Consider the following 17,745-nt stretch of genomic DNA (forward strand, 5'->3'; position numbering starts at 1 on the left):
TCCATTTTTAATAAGCACCTCTAGCCCTAGTGATGCTGATCATCTAGTCCACATAATACATATACTTGAAGAAATTTTTGAAGTTAAAATGTACCCTGAAAATTATGTACTGTTTTAACATGCTTATGTATTCTAACTATAAAAGAAAGTTTCTGAAACAAGGGAGAAGAAACTATTTGTTTTATGTCGATTGAGTACCCTGACATCTTTTTTTTTTTTTTTTAAGATTTTATTTTATTTTTTGGCTGTGGTGAGTCTTCATTGCTGTTTACAGGCTTTTCGCTAGTTGCAGCGAGCAGGAGCTACTTTCTAATTACTGTTTCATGCTTCTCATTGTGGTTGGCTTCTCTTGTTATGGAGCATGGGCTTCAGTAGTTGCAACTCATGGGCTCTAGAGCTTGGGCTCAGTAGGTGTGGCACATGGGCTTAGTTGCTCCATGGCATGTGGGATCTTTTCAGACCAGGGATTGAACCCACTGTCCCCAGCATTGGCAGGTGAATTCTTAACTGCTGGACCACCAGGGAAACCTACACCCTGACATCTTATAGACTTGATAGACTTGATCTTGTCATTTGTAAACTTCAGAGAGATGTTTAAAAATATACATATCTAATATTATGCTAAACTAACTTGACCATAGCTATTATACTTCCTCTATAAGTTTTTTTTTTTAATAAGAAGCATTAAGTACTGAATTGACAGCTATGGTTGTCTCAGTTACTTTTCACATTTTTAGGAAATCATGTTTGTATATAATTCTGGCCAAGATGCCTCTAAATCTGGCAGCTGGAAATACATATTCTTTCCTTGCTTAGGCTGTTTCAGAGTCTTTGTAGAAAACTTAAATTCATAAAGTTAGTCCTCTGGATAAAATTTAAATTTATCTCAATTTTTTTTTCCTATTGTCACTTTGGAATATAATGAGGTACACTAATCACCCTCCAATCTTTCAGCTGCATGAGTTACAAGACAGGAATATGGAGTGTCTGGGAATGCTACATGAATCTCAAGAAGAAATAAAGGAACTTCGCAGTAGATCTAGCCCTGCAGCTCATCTCTACTTCTCTCAGCCATATGGAGTTTTCTCTGGGGTAAGGGACTGAGAAAAATATTATGTATTTAAGGAAACTTGCTTAAGATTTGATGGTCCTTGATAGTAACAGGGTTGTAGGTAACCCTTTTACCCCTTAATACTTCAATGTCTATGTATTTAAAAAAAAAAGGACCCTCTCAAGGACATTCTCCTACCTAACCACATACAACCATCAACTCCAGGATATTGACACAGTGCTATCACTGTCTCATCCACAGAGCCTATTTAAATTTTGCCCATTGTCCCAACAGTGTCCTTTGAAGGATACATTGCATTGGGTTGTTACAGTCTGGGACAGTTTTTCTGTCTTTGTTTTGTCATTTATGACCTTTGTAGAATGTCTTCAGTTTTGATTTGTCTGTTGTTTCCCCACGATTCGATTTAGGTAATGCATTTTCAGCAGAAATAATGCTGTGTTCTCCTCGGTGCATTGTATTGGGAGGCACACATTGTCTTTTTTTTCCCATTACTGATGATATTAATTAACTTTGAGTCCTTGGTTAAGGTAATATCTGCCAGTTTTTTTCCACTGTAAAGTTAGTCATTGTTAATTAATTACTAGTTAATTGAATTAACATTACTAATTAACTTTGCAGTGATGAAAATTGGCAGATACTACCTAACCAAGTGATCAAAATGACTATTTTGGGGTGATACTTTGATACTGTTTAAATATCATGTTCCTCATCAAGCTTTACTTGCTAGTTTTAGCACCCATTAATGGGGATGTATCTGACTCAGTTATTACTATGATGGTTGCCAAATGGTGACTTTTTAATTCCATCATTTTTTTCAGCTTTTTAAAATTGGCATTCTTTTGTAAGTTAGAACTTTTCTGTCTCATTTATTTATTTATTTGTTCATTTAGATTATGCAGTATAGACCCTTGAATTTCTATTTTAATCAATGGATTATAAGCCATTATTACTCTTTTTTATTTTGATACTTAAATTGTCCCAGATGTGGTCAGTAGGATCTCCTTCAGGCTCTTTTTGCCCTTTCCCTGGCCCAGCCTTGAGATCAGCCATTCTCCAAGGAGCTCTGGTTATTTTTAGTGAGGAATGATACTTAGAATCCAAAATCTGGGTGCTGGGTATGCCTTGCCACTACAGTTATCATTGCTTTCAGTCCCTCTCAATAGATAGAGCTAGGAAATATGTGTATGTTCATATGAACCCATATAAACACATGTATATCTATCTTTATACCTACCTCTATGTCCTGAATGAATTTTCTTATTTTAAGAAAGTCCATATTTGTAAAATGGGTTCCGTTCCGTTCCGTCGCTCAGTCGTGTCCGACTCTTTGCGACCCCGTGGACTGTAGCCTACCAGGCTTCACCGTCCATGGGATTCTCCAGGCACGTATACTGGAGTGGGTTACCGTTTCCTTCTCCAGGGGATCTTCCCGACCCAGGGATCGAACCCGGGTCTCCCGCATTGGGGGCAGATGCTTTAACCTCTGAGCCACCAGGGTTAGGTGGGTCTTAATTATTCACATTATGATTGGACTCTCTTATCTCTTCGTGGCTCTCCAACATAGTGCTGTCATCTTTTTCTAACTTGAGACACATCTATAAAAGAGGTTAAACAATACTGTTTAAGAAGAAATAGAATTGGTAAACGGAGCAGTGCAAATTGTGCCAGCTAGTAGGATTTTGAAGAAGGAAATGGCAACCCACTCCAGTGTTCTTGCCTGGAGAATCCCAGGGACGGGGGAGCCTGATGGGCTTCCGTCTATGGGGTCACACAGAGTCTGACACGACTGAAGTGACTTAGCAGTTAGCATATCTATCTTTCTATTCATATCTTATGTTTATATGCATATTTAACATCATGAGTTCACACCAGTACCTCCAATTCTAGTCATTGTCAACTTAGCCCCATTGAGTCTGCCATCCGTGCTAATTGAATCTTCATCTTTGACCAGGGGAAGAAGAAGACCGCTGATTTTTAAACAATTTTTTCTATTGTAAAAGCTTTACATGTTCATTATAGAAAAGTTGGAGACTACAGAGGACCAAAAAGAAATTGTTAAATACTATCAAACCCTGACCTCCACAGAATCACTATTAACATCTTGGTTTATAACCTTTTGTTTTTGTGTATCTGTATATGTAATACTTTTATGTATGATAATTGGCTTTCCCCATTGCTTCCTGTAAAAATATATGATGAAAAAGTAGTCATTTCTTGTATAAAAGGTACATTTCCAGAATGTCTCTTTTCTTCCCCTGCATTGTAGTCTATGACTGTTTTCTTTTACTATAACACTGGAAGTATTGGATTCGGGAAATTCTATTAAATAATTGAAAGGTCATTTATTTCTCCTAACAGGCTTCTTAGTTAATCACTGTTAGTACCCTCAAACTCTTTTCTTAGGAATCTCTGGCAGCTGAGATTGAGGGGACCATGCGTAAAAAGTTGAGTTTGGATGAGGAATCTTCTCTCTTTAAACAAAAGTAAGTACAGATCACATGTGTTGTTACTAGACCATTGGGATGGAAATTGAAAAGAAGCTACAATCCAAAGTAACCAGTATTATGAGATTCAGTAGTATATCTTCTTACTATTCAGTTCTTTCCCGATAGTGCTCCCATCTGTGAGAGCATTCTTTTGTTCTGAAATTTATTTTTTAATAATTTCTCCCAAACTTGATAGGCTCTTCAAGGTGGCTTTGTTTTTAATGAGCTGCATTTGCATGCCTCTTTTCTAGAGTGCTCCAGTGATAGGCAGTGGCAATAATGAACACTTCTTTTTTGACAGAGCCCAACAGAAACGGGTATTTGATACTGTCAAGGTTGCCAATGACACCCGGGGTCGCTCTGTCCCATTCCCAGTTCTACTGCCCATCCCAGGCTCCAATCGCTCAAGTGTCATCATGACAGCAAAACCATTTGAATCTGGCTTAGAACCAACAGAGGGCAAAACAACCGAGAAGCGTAACTTGGAGGAAGATCCAGGGTAAGACACATGGATTCACACACAAATTCCAGCATTGTTCTGTGCTGTCTGAAGACAACACTGAAAGGAACTATCAGTTCTCTTTCAGTAATGATGCCTTGTATCATTATTTGTTAGATGGATCACTGGAGTGAAAAGGTTTAGTTAATTATATCCAAAATGGAGTTTGCATTGAACTATACAATTCTATACTTCTTTCTCCTCTGGTTTGACAAAATTTGAGTCTATATCTTTGTGCTCAGAATCAAATTTGTTTGGTCATTGGCAGTTATGCATAGCATTAGATGATAGTTTCTCATAACCCGTGCTCATAATTTCAGCTTCTTTGGTGCCTTTATGATAAACAATAATCTTGAATCCCTATTAAGGAAAACTAGATTGCTCTTAATTTCCTGTTTGTTTAAATTGAGATTTCTGTTTCTGTTTTTTTATTAATTCATAGAATTTTGTTTAACTAGAAATTAAAAAGAATTACTGGAAAGTCACCTGAAAGTTTTTGAAAATTAGATGTTTGGCACCTGAGAGAAGTCTTTCCTAATGCATAAATCCATTATCCTGGGTTTTTGATTGTATTGTCTGGTCTTAGGGGTAGATTATGTGTACTACCTCATCGTACACAGTTACCTTAGGAAAAGATCTAACAAGAACATCTATGTGAATTCACAAGTGGAATGCCTAAAGCTTGGCTTACTACTCTTTCTTTTGGTATCAGTTGTAAGATATCTCTGATATTTTTAATCTTGAGAAGTGAAAAACTGTTGCAGAGCTATGAAAATTCAGTATTTATGAATCTTGTTTTCTTTTAAATGTCTGCAGTATTCATAGAGGATTCTATGGCCTAAAGTAAATTTTTTCACATTTTAATATTTTTGAAATTGTTTATCCTTTGCCGCTAATGATGTGCTGTAGTATAATGAGTAGCATTTTTAATTTCTTAGTAATACATAAAATAATGATACCTCTTGCCCTCAATGGTATTATAGATTCAGTGAAATAAGATAATATTTAGTTTTAAATCCCATGGATGGAGGAGCCTGGTAGGCTGCAGTCCGTGGGGTCGCTAAGGGTCGGACACGACTGAGCGACTTCACTTTCACTTTTCACTTTCACACATTGGAGAAGGAAATGGCAACCCACTCCAGTGTTCTTGCCTGGAGAATCCCAGGGACGGGGGAGCCTGGTGGGCTTCCGTCTATGGGGTCACAGAGAGTTGGACACGACTGAAGTGACTTAGCAGCAACAGCCGCAAACTGAATTTATAAATGGTCATTATCTGTAGCTTCATAAATTAAGTGGAACAGAAATTTTAACAAATATAACATAATATAGCCTATCTGAAGTCATCTGAAATTATCTATAAAAATGTTAGAATGTAGTATTAGAGATTTGGGTTTGTTACTATTTCTGTATTCCAGGTATCTAAGAAAAATATGTGTTTTTAAGATCAGTCTCTTGAACAGTCAGCATTGTGGAAGGCAGAGCTCTTTGCTGTGCTTCTGACCCTCACAGATGTAGTCAGTGAATGTGATTTTCCCACAGGAACATCCAGAAGGCGGATCAACCAGGACCCTCTACAGAGAGCGATTTGGCAACAGCACTTCATCGCCTGAGTCTGCGGCGACAGAACTACTTAAGTGAGAAGCAGTTCTTTGCAGAAGAATGGCAGCGGAAGATCCAAGTTCTGGCTGACCAGAAAGAAGAGGGTAGTGGCTGTGACACACCCACAGAGAGCCTGGCCTCCCTCTACACCGACCAGTCAGAGATCACAGACCTCAGCAGTGTCAGTTGCCTTCGAGGTTTTATGCCTGAAAAATTACAAATTGTCAAGCCCCTTGAAGGTAATAAGTGAGGGCCATTTCTAAGTCATGTTGCTTATGGTTTTACCTTCCCCTGGAAATGAAATGTCTCTTGTAATTATAAAAACTCTATGTGCAGGAGCTATCTTTATTATCCCTAAATCTTCACTGTTCATGTGACCATACACTGCAGAACTTTGTGGAAAATTAATGAAGAGATTTGCATTCTCCACACCATCAGCTGTCAGTTCTCTTCTACAGATGTTGTTTTTATACAAATGTGGGGGAGGAGAAGTAATCTTTTCTTGTCCTTTGCTGAGGAATATCCTTGATAGTGGGGCTTCCCAGGTAGCCCTAGTGGGAAAGAACCTGCCTGCCAGTGTAGGAGATGTAAGAGATGTGGGTTGGGAAGGTCCCCTGAAGGAGGGCACAGCAACCCACTCCAGTATTCTTGCCTGGAGAATCCCACGGACAGAGGAGCCTAGCAGGCTACAGTTTATAGGGTTGCACAGAGTTGGGCATGACTGAAGTGACTTAGCATGCATGCACACATCCTTGATAGCAGTTTTCATGATAAGATAAATGAGATATGATAGATGAATAAAAATAATCTAGATGGAATACTTCATCTCTACCTTCTGTTTCAAGAAAGAGTTCTTTACCCAAAGAGTGTCTTTTACTTAGAGGTATGTGTGCCTGTATTTTTCTTTTGTTTGGTTAGAAAATGTTGTTATTTTCAGGTCAGTTTCTATTCTCTCTTAAAATGGGACTTGAATTTAAAATAGATTTCTTTGTTTTATGGAATATTGACAATCTTCAAATGATCCTCTGCTGTTACCATAAAAGAGTCTGCATTAGACAGCATTTTGAATTGATAACCTAGAAAGACCTCTCAAACTCAAAGGTGTTATGTTAGTTTTATTAATGGTCAGTGCAGGTATTTGCAGCTATTTTTAGGATTAAGTGACTCTCAATGACAAGTAGCAACTGCATCTGGTGCAGGCACTTGGGATGATCATTAACCTTATTTGCAGACAGAAACAGTGGGGATATATCCTCCTTTCATCATTTCCTTAGCTTTCCTACTCTCCCTGAGATCCTGGTGAAAGGACGTGAACACAGTGGAGAAGTATACAAAAAATCACTGTAATTCAAGATGACTTCCAGCCTAGGAGCCTAACTTTTGAGTTCACAGTTCGTAAGCATAGTTCCAAAACAAAGGAATATTGATTTTTGTCACCTGGAAAAACACAACCACACATTGTACATATCTTTCTTTTCATCACTGCCTCAGCATCCTAGTTCCTGTTAAGCATGTTGACTTGGTTTTTTCACCCCTGCTTTAGATGTCCTTTTTAAAGTTAACTTTTGAAATAAAAAGATGATTATTCGTACCTTTAGCATCTTGTTAGTTTTCCACAGAGAACTTCAATGTACAAATTTTACCAAAATATTAAGACCGAAAAAGCAGTTTTATTATTATCATTACTTCTTTAAACGTAATTTTAGCTTCTTTCAAGATTTAATATTTGTGGCAAATTTAAAGCATGTTCCTTTTTTTTGTTTGCATACTCAGGATCACAAACTCTGCATCAATGGCAGCAACTTGCTCAACCAAATTTAGGAACCATTCTTGACCCACGACCAGGTGTCATCACTAAAGGCTTTACCCAGTTGCCCAAGGGTGCCATCTATCACCTCTCAGATTTAGAAGAAGATGAAGAGGAGGGTATCACTTTTCAGGTTCAGCAACCTCTTCAAGTGGAACAGAAAACATCAATATCCCAGCCAGTGACAGGAATCTTCCTGCCACCCATGACTTCAGCTGGTGGTCCAGTTACAGGTGAGAAAATAATAGCTTGTAACCAGTAGTACTTTGCTTTCTGCATCACTGTATGGTCAGCTGACTGCCTCTACTTAAGTCTAACTGGAGTATACTCATCTTGAAAATAGGGTAGAAGAAATGTATAGCGTAAGTACCCCTTCTGATTCTCTCCATATCTTAGCCAACCTGCATAAATAGATCAGGCAGAGAGGAGAGAGCAATTCAGTCAGTGGTTCACAAACCTTTCCGTTCCGTTCCGTCGCTCAGTCGTGTCCAACTCTTTGCGACCCCGTGGACTGTAGCCTACCAGGCTTCTCCGTCCATGGGATTCTCCAGGCAAGAATACTGGAGTGGGTTACCGTTTCCTTCTCCAGGGGATCTTCCCAACCCAGGGATCGAACCCGGGTCTCCCGCATTGGCAGCAGACGCTTTAACCTCTGAGCCACCTCAGGATATCTTTACAGTTTTTTTTTTTTTCAATTGAAGGATAATTGCTTTATAGTATTATGTTGGTTTCTACCAAGAATCAACATGTATCAGACATAGGTTAACCCATGTCTTTTCTCACTTGAACATCCCCCCTATCTCCCTCCCCATCCCATCTTTACATTCTTAAAAATCATGAAGAATTCCAGAGAGCATGTTTGTGTGGGTTGTATCTACTTATAATTTACCATATTAGAAATAAAAACTGAGAAATTATTAAAATATTTATTAACTCATTATTTTAAAATAGTTACATATTAACACAAATAATATATTTTATGAAAAACAGCTGTATTTTTTCAAGTAGTGAGAAAGATGGTTTAGTTTTATAATTTTGAAAGTCCCTAATTTACAGATTAATAGAAGATAGCATCTACATTCAGTCTACATCTACACTCAGTCTATTACAATATGGTGTTTTGATTGAGGAAGAAAATTGAGGCTTCCCGGTTGGCTCAGGGGTAAAGAATCCACCTGCAATGCAGGAGACACAGGAAATATGGGCTTGATCCATGAGTTGGGAAGATCCTCTAGAGGAGGGCATGGCAATCTACTGCAGTATTCTTGCCTGAAGAATCCCATGGACAGATGAGCCTGGTGGGCTGCAGTCCATAGGATCACAGAGAGTTGGACATGACTGAAGTGACTGAGCATGCACACTTGAAGAAAATACAGCCTTGCCATCATCAAAAAATCTGCAAATAATAATTGCTGGAGAGGGTGTAGAGAAAAAGGAACCCTACACTGTTGGGAATGTAAATTGGTACAGCCACTATGGATAGCAGTATGAAAGTTCCTTAAGAAACTAAAAATAAAGCTACCATATGATCCTGCAATCCCATTCCTGGGTATATATTTAAAGAAAATGTTAATTTGAAAAGCTACATGCACCCCAGTATCCGTTGCAGCACTGTTTACAATAACCAAGACATGGAAGCAACCTAAATGTCCATCAATAGATGAATGGATAAAGAAGATGTGATACATATATATTACATAATATAACGGAATTATTCAGCCATAAAAATAATGAAATAATGGTGTTTGCAACAATATGGATGGACCTAGATATTAGCATACTAAGGGAAGTATGCAAGACAGAGAAAGACAAATATTGTATGATACTGCTTATATGTGGAATTTTTAAAAAATTAATATAAATGAACTTATATACAAAGCAGAAATAGATCCACAGATGGAGGAAACAAATTTATGTTTACCAAAAAAGAAAGGAGGGAAGGAAGGATAAATTTGAAGTTTGGAATTAACAGATACATACTACTACTATTATATAAAATCAATAACCAACAAGGACCTAAGGACCAAATTTACAGCACAGCTCTATACTCAATATTTTGTAATAATTTATAAAGGAAAAGAATGTAAAATAATATGTTTATATATATAACTGATTCATTTTGCTGTCTACCTGAAACACAACACTGTAAATCAACTATACCTCAATAAAATAAAAAGAACTTAAAGTTTAAAAAAAGAAAGTACAGCCTCACACAGCTATCTGGTTGGAAAAGGAAAGTGTGTTTTAATAGCCTCTTCAGATATTTGTGAATATTACACCAAAACTTGATAAGTGGTAGTTTCTTTAAGGTTTATAACAATGTAAATCTAAAACTTTTCATACTTTGTTACATTAAAATCTATTAGTCTGTTCTACACTCTGAATGCATCTTTTACCCATGCATGATTTTATAACATCATGCACTGGTCATTTGGAAAATATTGGTTCACTAAGTTATGCAGATCTTCCAAATGTTGACACATTTCATTATATCATACAGTAAAATCATGTAATATTACCCACCTATCTCATTGGGTAAGTCTTCTAGTACTAGGAAGCTATCAAGCTCTCAGTGGTGGGTTCAAGTCTACCAAAACAGTCATTTTCACTTCAAAACTCAAATTTTGTCACCGGCAGCAAATCCTTTCAGCTATTTTCTTGAAGAGACAGGCTCACTACATTTTTTTTTTTTTTTCAAGAAAATGTTGCCATACTGTATAACACAGGGAATTCTGCTCAGTGTTATATGGTCTGAATGAGAAGGGAGTTTGGGGGAGAATGGATACTTGTATATGTTTGGCTGAGTCCCTTTGCTGTCCACCTGAAACTCTCACATTATTAGTTCGCTATTCCTCAGTATAAAATAAAAAGTTTAAAAAAATGTTGCCACATATTCAAATCTGAGTAACTGTAGTTTTTGTATTAATTGTTCTTTTAAGTAAAAATGGTGTTCTGTCAAAAAATATAAAACTTCATTGCACTTGTGCTTTTCCTTCATGTAAGCATCATATTTCTGTATGCTACAAAGAAGTACTTAATACTTACTTCCCATTTCCTCACACAGAATATTAAAAAGATTCAAGGGCCAAGATTTAATAATTTATACTGCTTCATCAAGGGCATTTTTATGTGAATTTGGCCTCTTTATTTTTTTTGCTACCATAATTGGACAGCAGTAAGAGATGCGACTGAACTGAACTGAACTGAAGAGATGCTAGTACCACTTGGTGCTTTTGCCCTGTTTTGTGCTCAGGAGCCAATAGCTTTACCCACTGTCACCTTTGCATCGGCAGTGCAAATGCCAGCCCAATAGGAAAGACAGACAGCATCCTAATGTTGCTGTGAAAGTAGTTCTGACCTGTAGATCCCATCAGTACAGTTCAGTTCAGTTCAGTTGCTCAGTCGTGTCTGACTCTTTGTGACCCCATGAATCACAGCAGTCCCATAACATGGTGCAAATCACACATTGAGAACCACTGGAGTAGTTTGGCTAGAAAGATTGGGTGACTAGTTCTTGGTTTGGTTTGATTTTAATTTTTTTTTCCAGAATGTGTTTTTCTCTTGTTTCTAAGCTGTTTTAAATCCTTTAGAAATACAAATTCAAATTATTGAAAGATTCAGCTATGTACTGATCAGTTCAGTTCAGTCGCTCAGTCGTGTCCGACTCTGCGACCCCATGAATCATAGCATGCCAGGCTTCCTTGTGCATCGCCAACTCCCGGAATTCACTCAAACTCATGTCCACCGAGTCGGTGATGCCATCCAGCCATCTCATTCTCTGTCGTCTCCTTCTCCTCCTGCCCCCAATCCCTCCTACCATCAAGGTCTTTTCCAGTGAGTCAACTTTTCGCATGAGGTGGCCAAAGTATTGGAGTTTTAGCTTTAGCATCAGTCCTTCCAATGAACACCCAGAACTGATCTCCTTTAGAATGGACTGGTTGGATCTCCTTGCAGTCCAAGGGACTCTCAAGAGTCTTCTCCAACACTACAGTTCAAAAACATCAATTCTTCGGCGATCAGCTTTCTTCACAGTCCAACTCTCACATCCATACATGACCACTGAAAAAACCATAGCCTTGACTAAACGGACCTTGGTTGGCAAAGTAATGTCTCTGCTTTTTAATATGCTATCTAGGTTGGTCATAACTTTCCTTCCAAGGAGTAAGCATCTTTTAATTTCATGGCTGCAATCAGCATCCACAGTGATTTTGGAGCCCAAAAAAATTAAGTCCGAAACTGTTTCCGATACTATTACAGTGTGTATATTTCATTTCTAGATTGTAGAATTTTTGTATAAAAGATACTTGATAAATGTTGTTTTATTAATAATAAACTTTCTGCATTATTAGCCTAGTCTTTCAATTTTGTGTTTGATTCTCTGTCTTTCAATTTTGTGTTTGATTCTCTAAAATTCTCCACTTCAGTTGCAACCTCAAACCCAGGCAAGTGTCTGTCCTGCACAAACTCAACATTTACCTTCACCACCTGTAGGATATTACATCCCTCTGATATCACTCAGGTTACCCCCAGGTAAGAGGGGCTGGGCAGTTGGAATCCTTAATTCTTTCTTCAAATATGTTGTACTAAATTCCTTTTTTTAATTACTATCATTTTAATTCCTAGAATTTTAACGTTCTGTGATAATTTGCCTTTAGAATATTTTCACATTGTATTTTCTCATTTGATGATTATAACTTTCAAGTAGACAAAGAGCGAGTATGTAGTGTAAGATCTCACTTAAGAAAGTGAGGCATAGAATGTTTGGGTGACTGGTCCAAGGATAGAGAAGTAGTAAATGACCCAACTGAGCCTGTACAGAGAATTAGTCAAACTGAACAACTGGAGGAACTAGTTCTCTGTACAAGACTGCCCTCAGTTCTGATACCACCTGCAAGTTCAGGAGATTCCCGAAATCATGCTCTTGTTTGATTGGTATTCTAAAAGGATTCACAGAACTCTCTGAAAGCTATCATGCACATGGTTACTATTTATTACAGGGAAAGGTTACAGGATAAAATTAGCTGAAGGAAGAGACTCCAACAGGTCAGAGTCTGGGAAGACTCTACACACGAAGCTTCCTTAGGATTCATTACTTTCCTGGAATTGACGTTTGACAGTGCACATAGAGTACTGCCAACCAGGGAAGTTCACCTAAGCTTCAGGGTCCAGATTTTTTACTGAGGTTTCACTGTGTAAGGCATGACTGACTACCCATATAGTTATAACTCACTATAAATATAATAACTCACCTCCAGGTCCACTGACCTAAAGCTTCGACCCTGAATCACAGGGTTAGTTTTTCTGGCATGGCCAGTCCCTACCCTACAACTGTAGGCTATGGCCAAGTCCACTCCAAGATCTAGCTAGTGTGGCCAGCCTCCTTCCTGAACAAACATACTTCTAGCAGACATGGCTTAGATTACCTCCCAGAAGCTGAGGACAAAGGCAGAAGCCTCTGGGCAGTCCAAATCATGTACTACACAGGCTAGAACAATAAGTAGTATTGCTGCAGTTTCTATCCTACCAACTCCCGAAAGAATCGACAGTAGTTTCCAGAGATACCTAGAACATTGCAGGGATAATGTTAACTAGAAGTAGAGAAGAATAATTATTAAAATAATTTTAAAATATTTATTTATTTAGAATAATTAAAATATTATGAAGAATTAAGTTTCTCCTTCAAAGAGCATCTTAGATTTAATTTTGAAAAAGTGTATTTTCTAAAGGGTTGAAGAATTGTTTAACTGTGGGTTATCATCTTTTGGTATATTTTGCTTTACAGAATGGATGTATTAAAAATTTCTAAAGTTTATTTTCTTCAGTATTTAAATTTCTTTGATTTTTTAATCATAAATTTTAGTTATATTTCCACAGGTAACATATTTTAGGGTTAAAATTTAAGAATAAATTTATCTAAGAATATAGTAAACTTTTTCATATTCTGTGAAAATAAATATGTTTCAGTAAGTTAATGACTAAATTACAAATAACTAATCTTTGAAGTAACACATCAGAATTTTCATTCCTCAGATACTGATGTGTTACCTGTTCCTGTACATTTGCTATGGATAACTACTGTAATTACCTTAAATGCTCACTTTGGATTACTTTTTATTCTTAAACACTCCCTCCTGCTTTTTTTTTTTTTCCTTTGTAAAGCTCTGGCTTCCCTTCCTTATCCTGTGGAAGCAGTGGTAGCAGTTCATCAAACACAGCGGTGAATTCTCCTGCCATGTCCTACAGGCTCAGCATTGGTGAATCTATCACTAACCGACGAGATTCCACCATAACCTTCAGCAGCACCATGAGCTTGGCCAAACTTCTGCAGGAGCGAGGCATCTCTGCTAAAGTGTACCACAGCCCAATTTCAGAGAACCCCCTCCTCCAGCCTCTCCCTCAAGGCCTGTCTACCCCTTCCACACCACCAAATTCACCATCTCATTCACCGTGCCCTTCTCCTTTGCCCGTGGAGCCTCGAGTGCATCTCTCTGAAAATTTTTTGGCCTCCCGACCAGCAGAAACATTCCTCCAAGAGATGTATGGCCTGAGACCATCCCGAAACCCTCCTGATGTTGGCCAGTTGAAGATGAATTTAGTGGACAGGCTGAAGAGACTGGGGATAGCCAGAGTGATCAAGACCCCCGAGGCCCAGGCAAATGGAAGAAGCCAAAAAGCAGAAAACGGTCTTCAAAGACCAAACTCTGCTGTCTATTTAAATTCAGGGAGCAATTTACTGAGTGGACTGAGGAGGAATCAGAGTCTTCCAGTCATGATGGGTAGCTTCAGCACCCCAGTTTGCACATCATCCCCCAAAATGGATATCCTGAAGGAGGACTGAGGCTCAGCAATTGACTGACCTCTTATCAAGTTAGCACATGAAGGAAAGATTTGCACTGATTATATGTAGTCTTGTCTGAGAGAAAAGGAATGTCGCAGAAGGGTTGTGAATGTAGAAAGGGGAGGGTGGAAGAATGGAAACAGGATTAGCATGAAGTCTGTCTGATCACTTGAAAGTATAAATGAATGGGTCATGAGTATTTGGAGGCAAGGGAAAGAAGAAAGGTTGAATGTAGTCCTTCAGTTGGTTTTTCTTGTCTTGAAAATAAAAAGTGACTAGAAAATAAATCCAGTAATATTGAAACACACCAGAAATACTGAACTTCCTAGTACACTTACTTCTGATGAGCATAAGCAGGAAGGACCTAGGTTAGAAGATGGGATAGAAGAAGGAGCAGCTTGGACCACTGCCTTTAGAAAGCAGTTCCAGAAGTTTGCTGGGGTAAACTCGGTCTGTTACTGAGACGACAGTGATATGGCTTTTATGTTGGCCCCTGTTAACGTCTGGTTAAATTACATATCCATCAGAAAGTAAGCTCACTGCATTATCAAACAAGGAATTTCACCATTTTCATAAGATCAAAGTAGTGGAGACTCCCTTTTTGCTTTCTGTTTTCAGGCCTTTGAACCCCTGGGAGCCCAAACGTCATCCACATTCCTTTTGCATTTGTGATTAATAAGTGTTCAGTTTTTTAATTTGTATTTTTATACAGTATCCTCCTCAAACAGTGTAAGTTGGGGATGGGAGTAGAAAGGATTTATTTTAAGAAGGGAAGTGTGGGTACATTGGAACCAAGGAATCTCGTTTTCAGAATATTTCTTCTGAATAAATGCAATGACCAAGGTGTATGAACATAGTTACATGTCTTTCAAATTTCCTTGGAGGCTGGAAAGGTTAAACCAGAAGTGCAATCAATAGGAATTTGAGAATGTTATGTGTTTATGTCTGTAAGGTTTTTTGTAAGGAAAGTTGATTGCAAGTAAACTTTTTCCAAAATATGCTATGCATGTTTTTAATGAAGGATGACATGTATTTGCACAAAAATTCTCAGGCACAGTCTATTATTATAAACTGAAGTAAAACCCAGGTGCTTGCTTTGAGATTGTTTTTTAATATAAAATAAAATTAAGACATATTTGCCTTTTTATTGATATCTGTAGAATTAGAGAATGAACTTTTTAATGGGAAAGTCAAAGCTTTTTTTTTTCCTCTGGGATTCTGTTTTTGTTTTGTTTTTAACTATGTGAAATGGCAAAGTGAAACTCGGAGATTAGGTTTCAGCTTCTAGCAGTGTGATGCAAGGCTGTGAATTAGGAAGAAACAGACCTGTTTTTTGAGTATTGCTGACCAAGGTCTTTATCTCGGCTGTGCAGTTCAGAAAGAAATGCCATCACACAAAAGGCATAATGGAGAGAAGCTAAAAGGGGGCTAGTTATTTGTGAAAAGGGGAGGCATGTTACTTGATCTTTTCAGTGTTTCATTAGCAGATGTTTTGCCCCTTTCTTCTGACTTAAAGTGAAAGGCCATTTTCTGAAGAATTCTTGATGGGAGTGTTGCTCCTGGGGCTCCCATCCGTACACCTGTTACAGACCAGAGGAGGGCCTTCTGTCTTCTCGAGCTGCTTCACGGGCTCAAAACACACATGCAGTAGTAAAATGTGTGGGTTTTCTGTGCTTTTTAAAGATCTTTTAATAAGACTTTTCTAAATAAATTTCTCAAAAACAAAAAGTGAGAGTGTCTTCTCCCTATTCTCTCCCCCCTTGCTCAGTCCTTCTGAAGTCAGAAGACTGTATACGTAGATGTGAATTCAGAAAGGATTCCAGCTGGTATGTAAGTGAATGTCAGTATCCCAAATGTAAACCAAAAGATTTCCTGATGTTTCAATTTCTAAAATATTCCCATTTTAAATGATTCATAAAGCAACTCTGGGGTGCTTATTTTAGACAATTCTTTAAGCTTTTTATTTATTCTCTAAGAAAGTAATCTTCCTATTGCCAATTGCCGAGAAACATCAGGATCTAGGAAAATGTAGGGCCAGAGAGTAGTACAAAGTGTTAAATTATCAGAGTTTATGTATATTATATAAACAACTATAAATTAAGCAAGATTTGGGCATGTTGTGTATAATTAGTATACTTGTAAAATAACTGATGCTAAAATGATCCCTTTAGAGGCAGGGCAAGAGCGTATTCACAGACAAATAAGCCCATCTGATTAAAGAAAAGCAGACTTTGGTTTTTGAAAATTAAACTGATGTTACTGTTCCACCAGAAATACAAGGATTATAAACTGATGCTTGCTTGTCTCTAGAAGTGAATCCTGTTTTGAAATTGGGTTTTGTTGGTTTTGAAATTTCCATCTAAAATCATTTTTGAATACTGCCTGAGACTCTCTATTATAATGAAATAGCATGTAAAGGATAGTAAGAACTGGAGCCTTGTAGCAAGTTCTTTCTTAATTTATCTGTTATGCTTTAGCACTGTTCACATTTTAATTTTCCTGTATCCACTGTGTAGGTACTTTAATGCCAGTTTGGAAAACGCCAATCTTTCTTTTTTCTTCTGAAGGTTCTCAATGATTATACCTCAGGTATTTCTGAGTATCCTGTTGCCTACTAGGAGGGATACCTTCCCTGTAAATTCAGAATTAAAAGTTCTGCAGAATTATCACGATCCCAAATCTTACGTAAATAGCTTTACCCATGGGTCTTGGGAAAAAGTTAATGACCATTGTTAAAGTAGTTTTTAAAAAAAATTTTGTCCTCTATGTCCTTTATTTGACCTGAATAAATAGACTTTGACAAAGGGAGGCATGTTATCGGCAGCTCACAAGACCCTGTACTCTAGAAAAGGTGTATTTTTATACAGTATTCAAAGCCTGTTATTTTTTTCTGGTACTTAATTAGTACTTGTTGTTCAAACAGTGACTCTTGACATCTGGAACCAGAGCTCTTGGTGTTCAGTGGCCCACTCCTCTGATATCAGATGCCTGCAAACCTGTACCCTGAGCACAGCACAGCCGCGTTGAAACTGAGTGGCTGCTTTGCCTTTGCAGCTATCAGGGAGTGGCGTGGGGCCCTCTATGGCTGCCAGCGAGATACTGTAGTATGATATCTGGGGCCTAACTTTGTCAAACAGCTCTTTGTGCACCTGCCTTTGCTTTGTCGGATGTAAATCAGATAATAAACATGAGTATCTTCTTAAATTTTCCTTTGTCTTTCTGTGGTTTTGTCCCAGTTCTTTTCAGATAATCCTGCATTAAGTCTTTCCTTTCTGTTATGTTGTTTCGGTTACAGAGAACAAGCTCTATTTGCCAAACGAACAATAGTCATGAGTAGTAAACATATTACTGTATTTTCTTAGATTTTTTAAATAGAATAACCATATTGTTTCCTCAGTAAAACATCAGCAACAACAAAAAATAAAACCTAAAGTTGATATGCAG

At 37.8% G+C, this 17,745-nt stretch overlaps 1 protein-coding gene across 5 annotated transcripts in view; it reads left to right on the plus strand.

Annotated features, from left to right (window-relative positions):
• The window catches only part of TRAK2 (trafficking kinesin protein 2), a 70,123-nt gene extending 52,618 nt beyond the window's left edge, over positions 1-17,505 (plus strand). For all 5 annotated transcript variants that reach the window (XM_055397077.2, XM_055397076.2, XM_055397075.2 and 2 more), the window contains exons 10-16: positions 955-1,092; positions 3,476-3,555; positions 3,860-4,057; positions 5,597-5,895; positions 7,430-7,696; positions 11,888-11,993; positions 13,623-17,505. In XM_055397077.2, coding sequence (XP_055253052.2) covers positions 955-1,092; positions 3,476-3,555; positions 3,860-4,057; positions 5,597-5,895; positions 7,430-7,696; positions 11,888-11,993; positions 13,623-14,301 — 1,767 coding nt within the window. In that variant the 3' untranslated portion in view covers positions 14,302-17,505. The remainder of the gene's footprint in view (positions 1-954; positions 1,093-3,475; positions 3,556-3,859; positions 4,058-5,596; positions 5,896-7,429; positions 7,697-11,887; positions 11,994-13,622) is intronic.
• The last annotated feature ends 240 nt before the right edge of the window (positions 17,506-17,745 follow it).

The sequence above is a fragment of the Moschus berezovskii genome, chromosome 2 (genome assembly GCF_049115385.1).
Source record: "Moschus berezovskii isolate FMDL1 chromosome 2, NW_MosBer_1.0, whole genome shotgun sequence".
NCBI classification, from domain to species: domain Eukaryota; kingdom Metazoa; phylum Chordata; class Mammalia; order Artiodactyla; family Moschidae; genus Moschus; species Moschus berezovskii.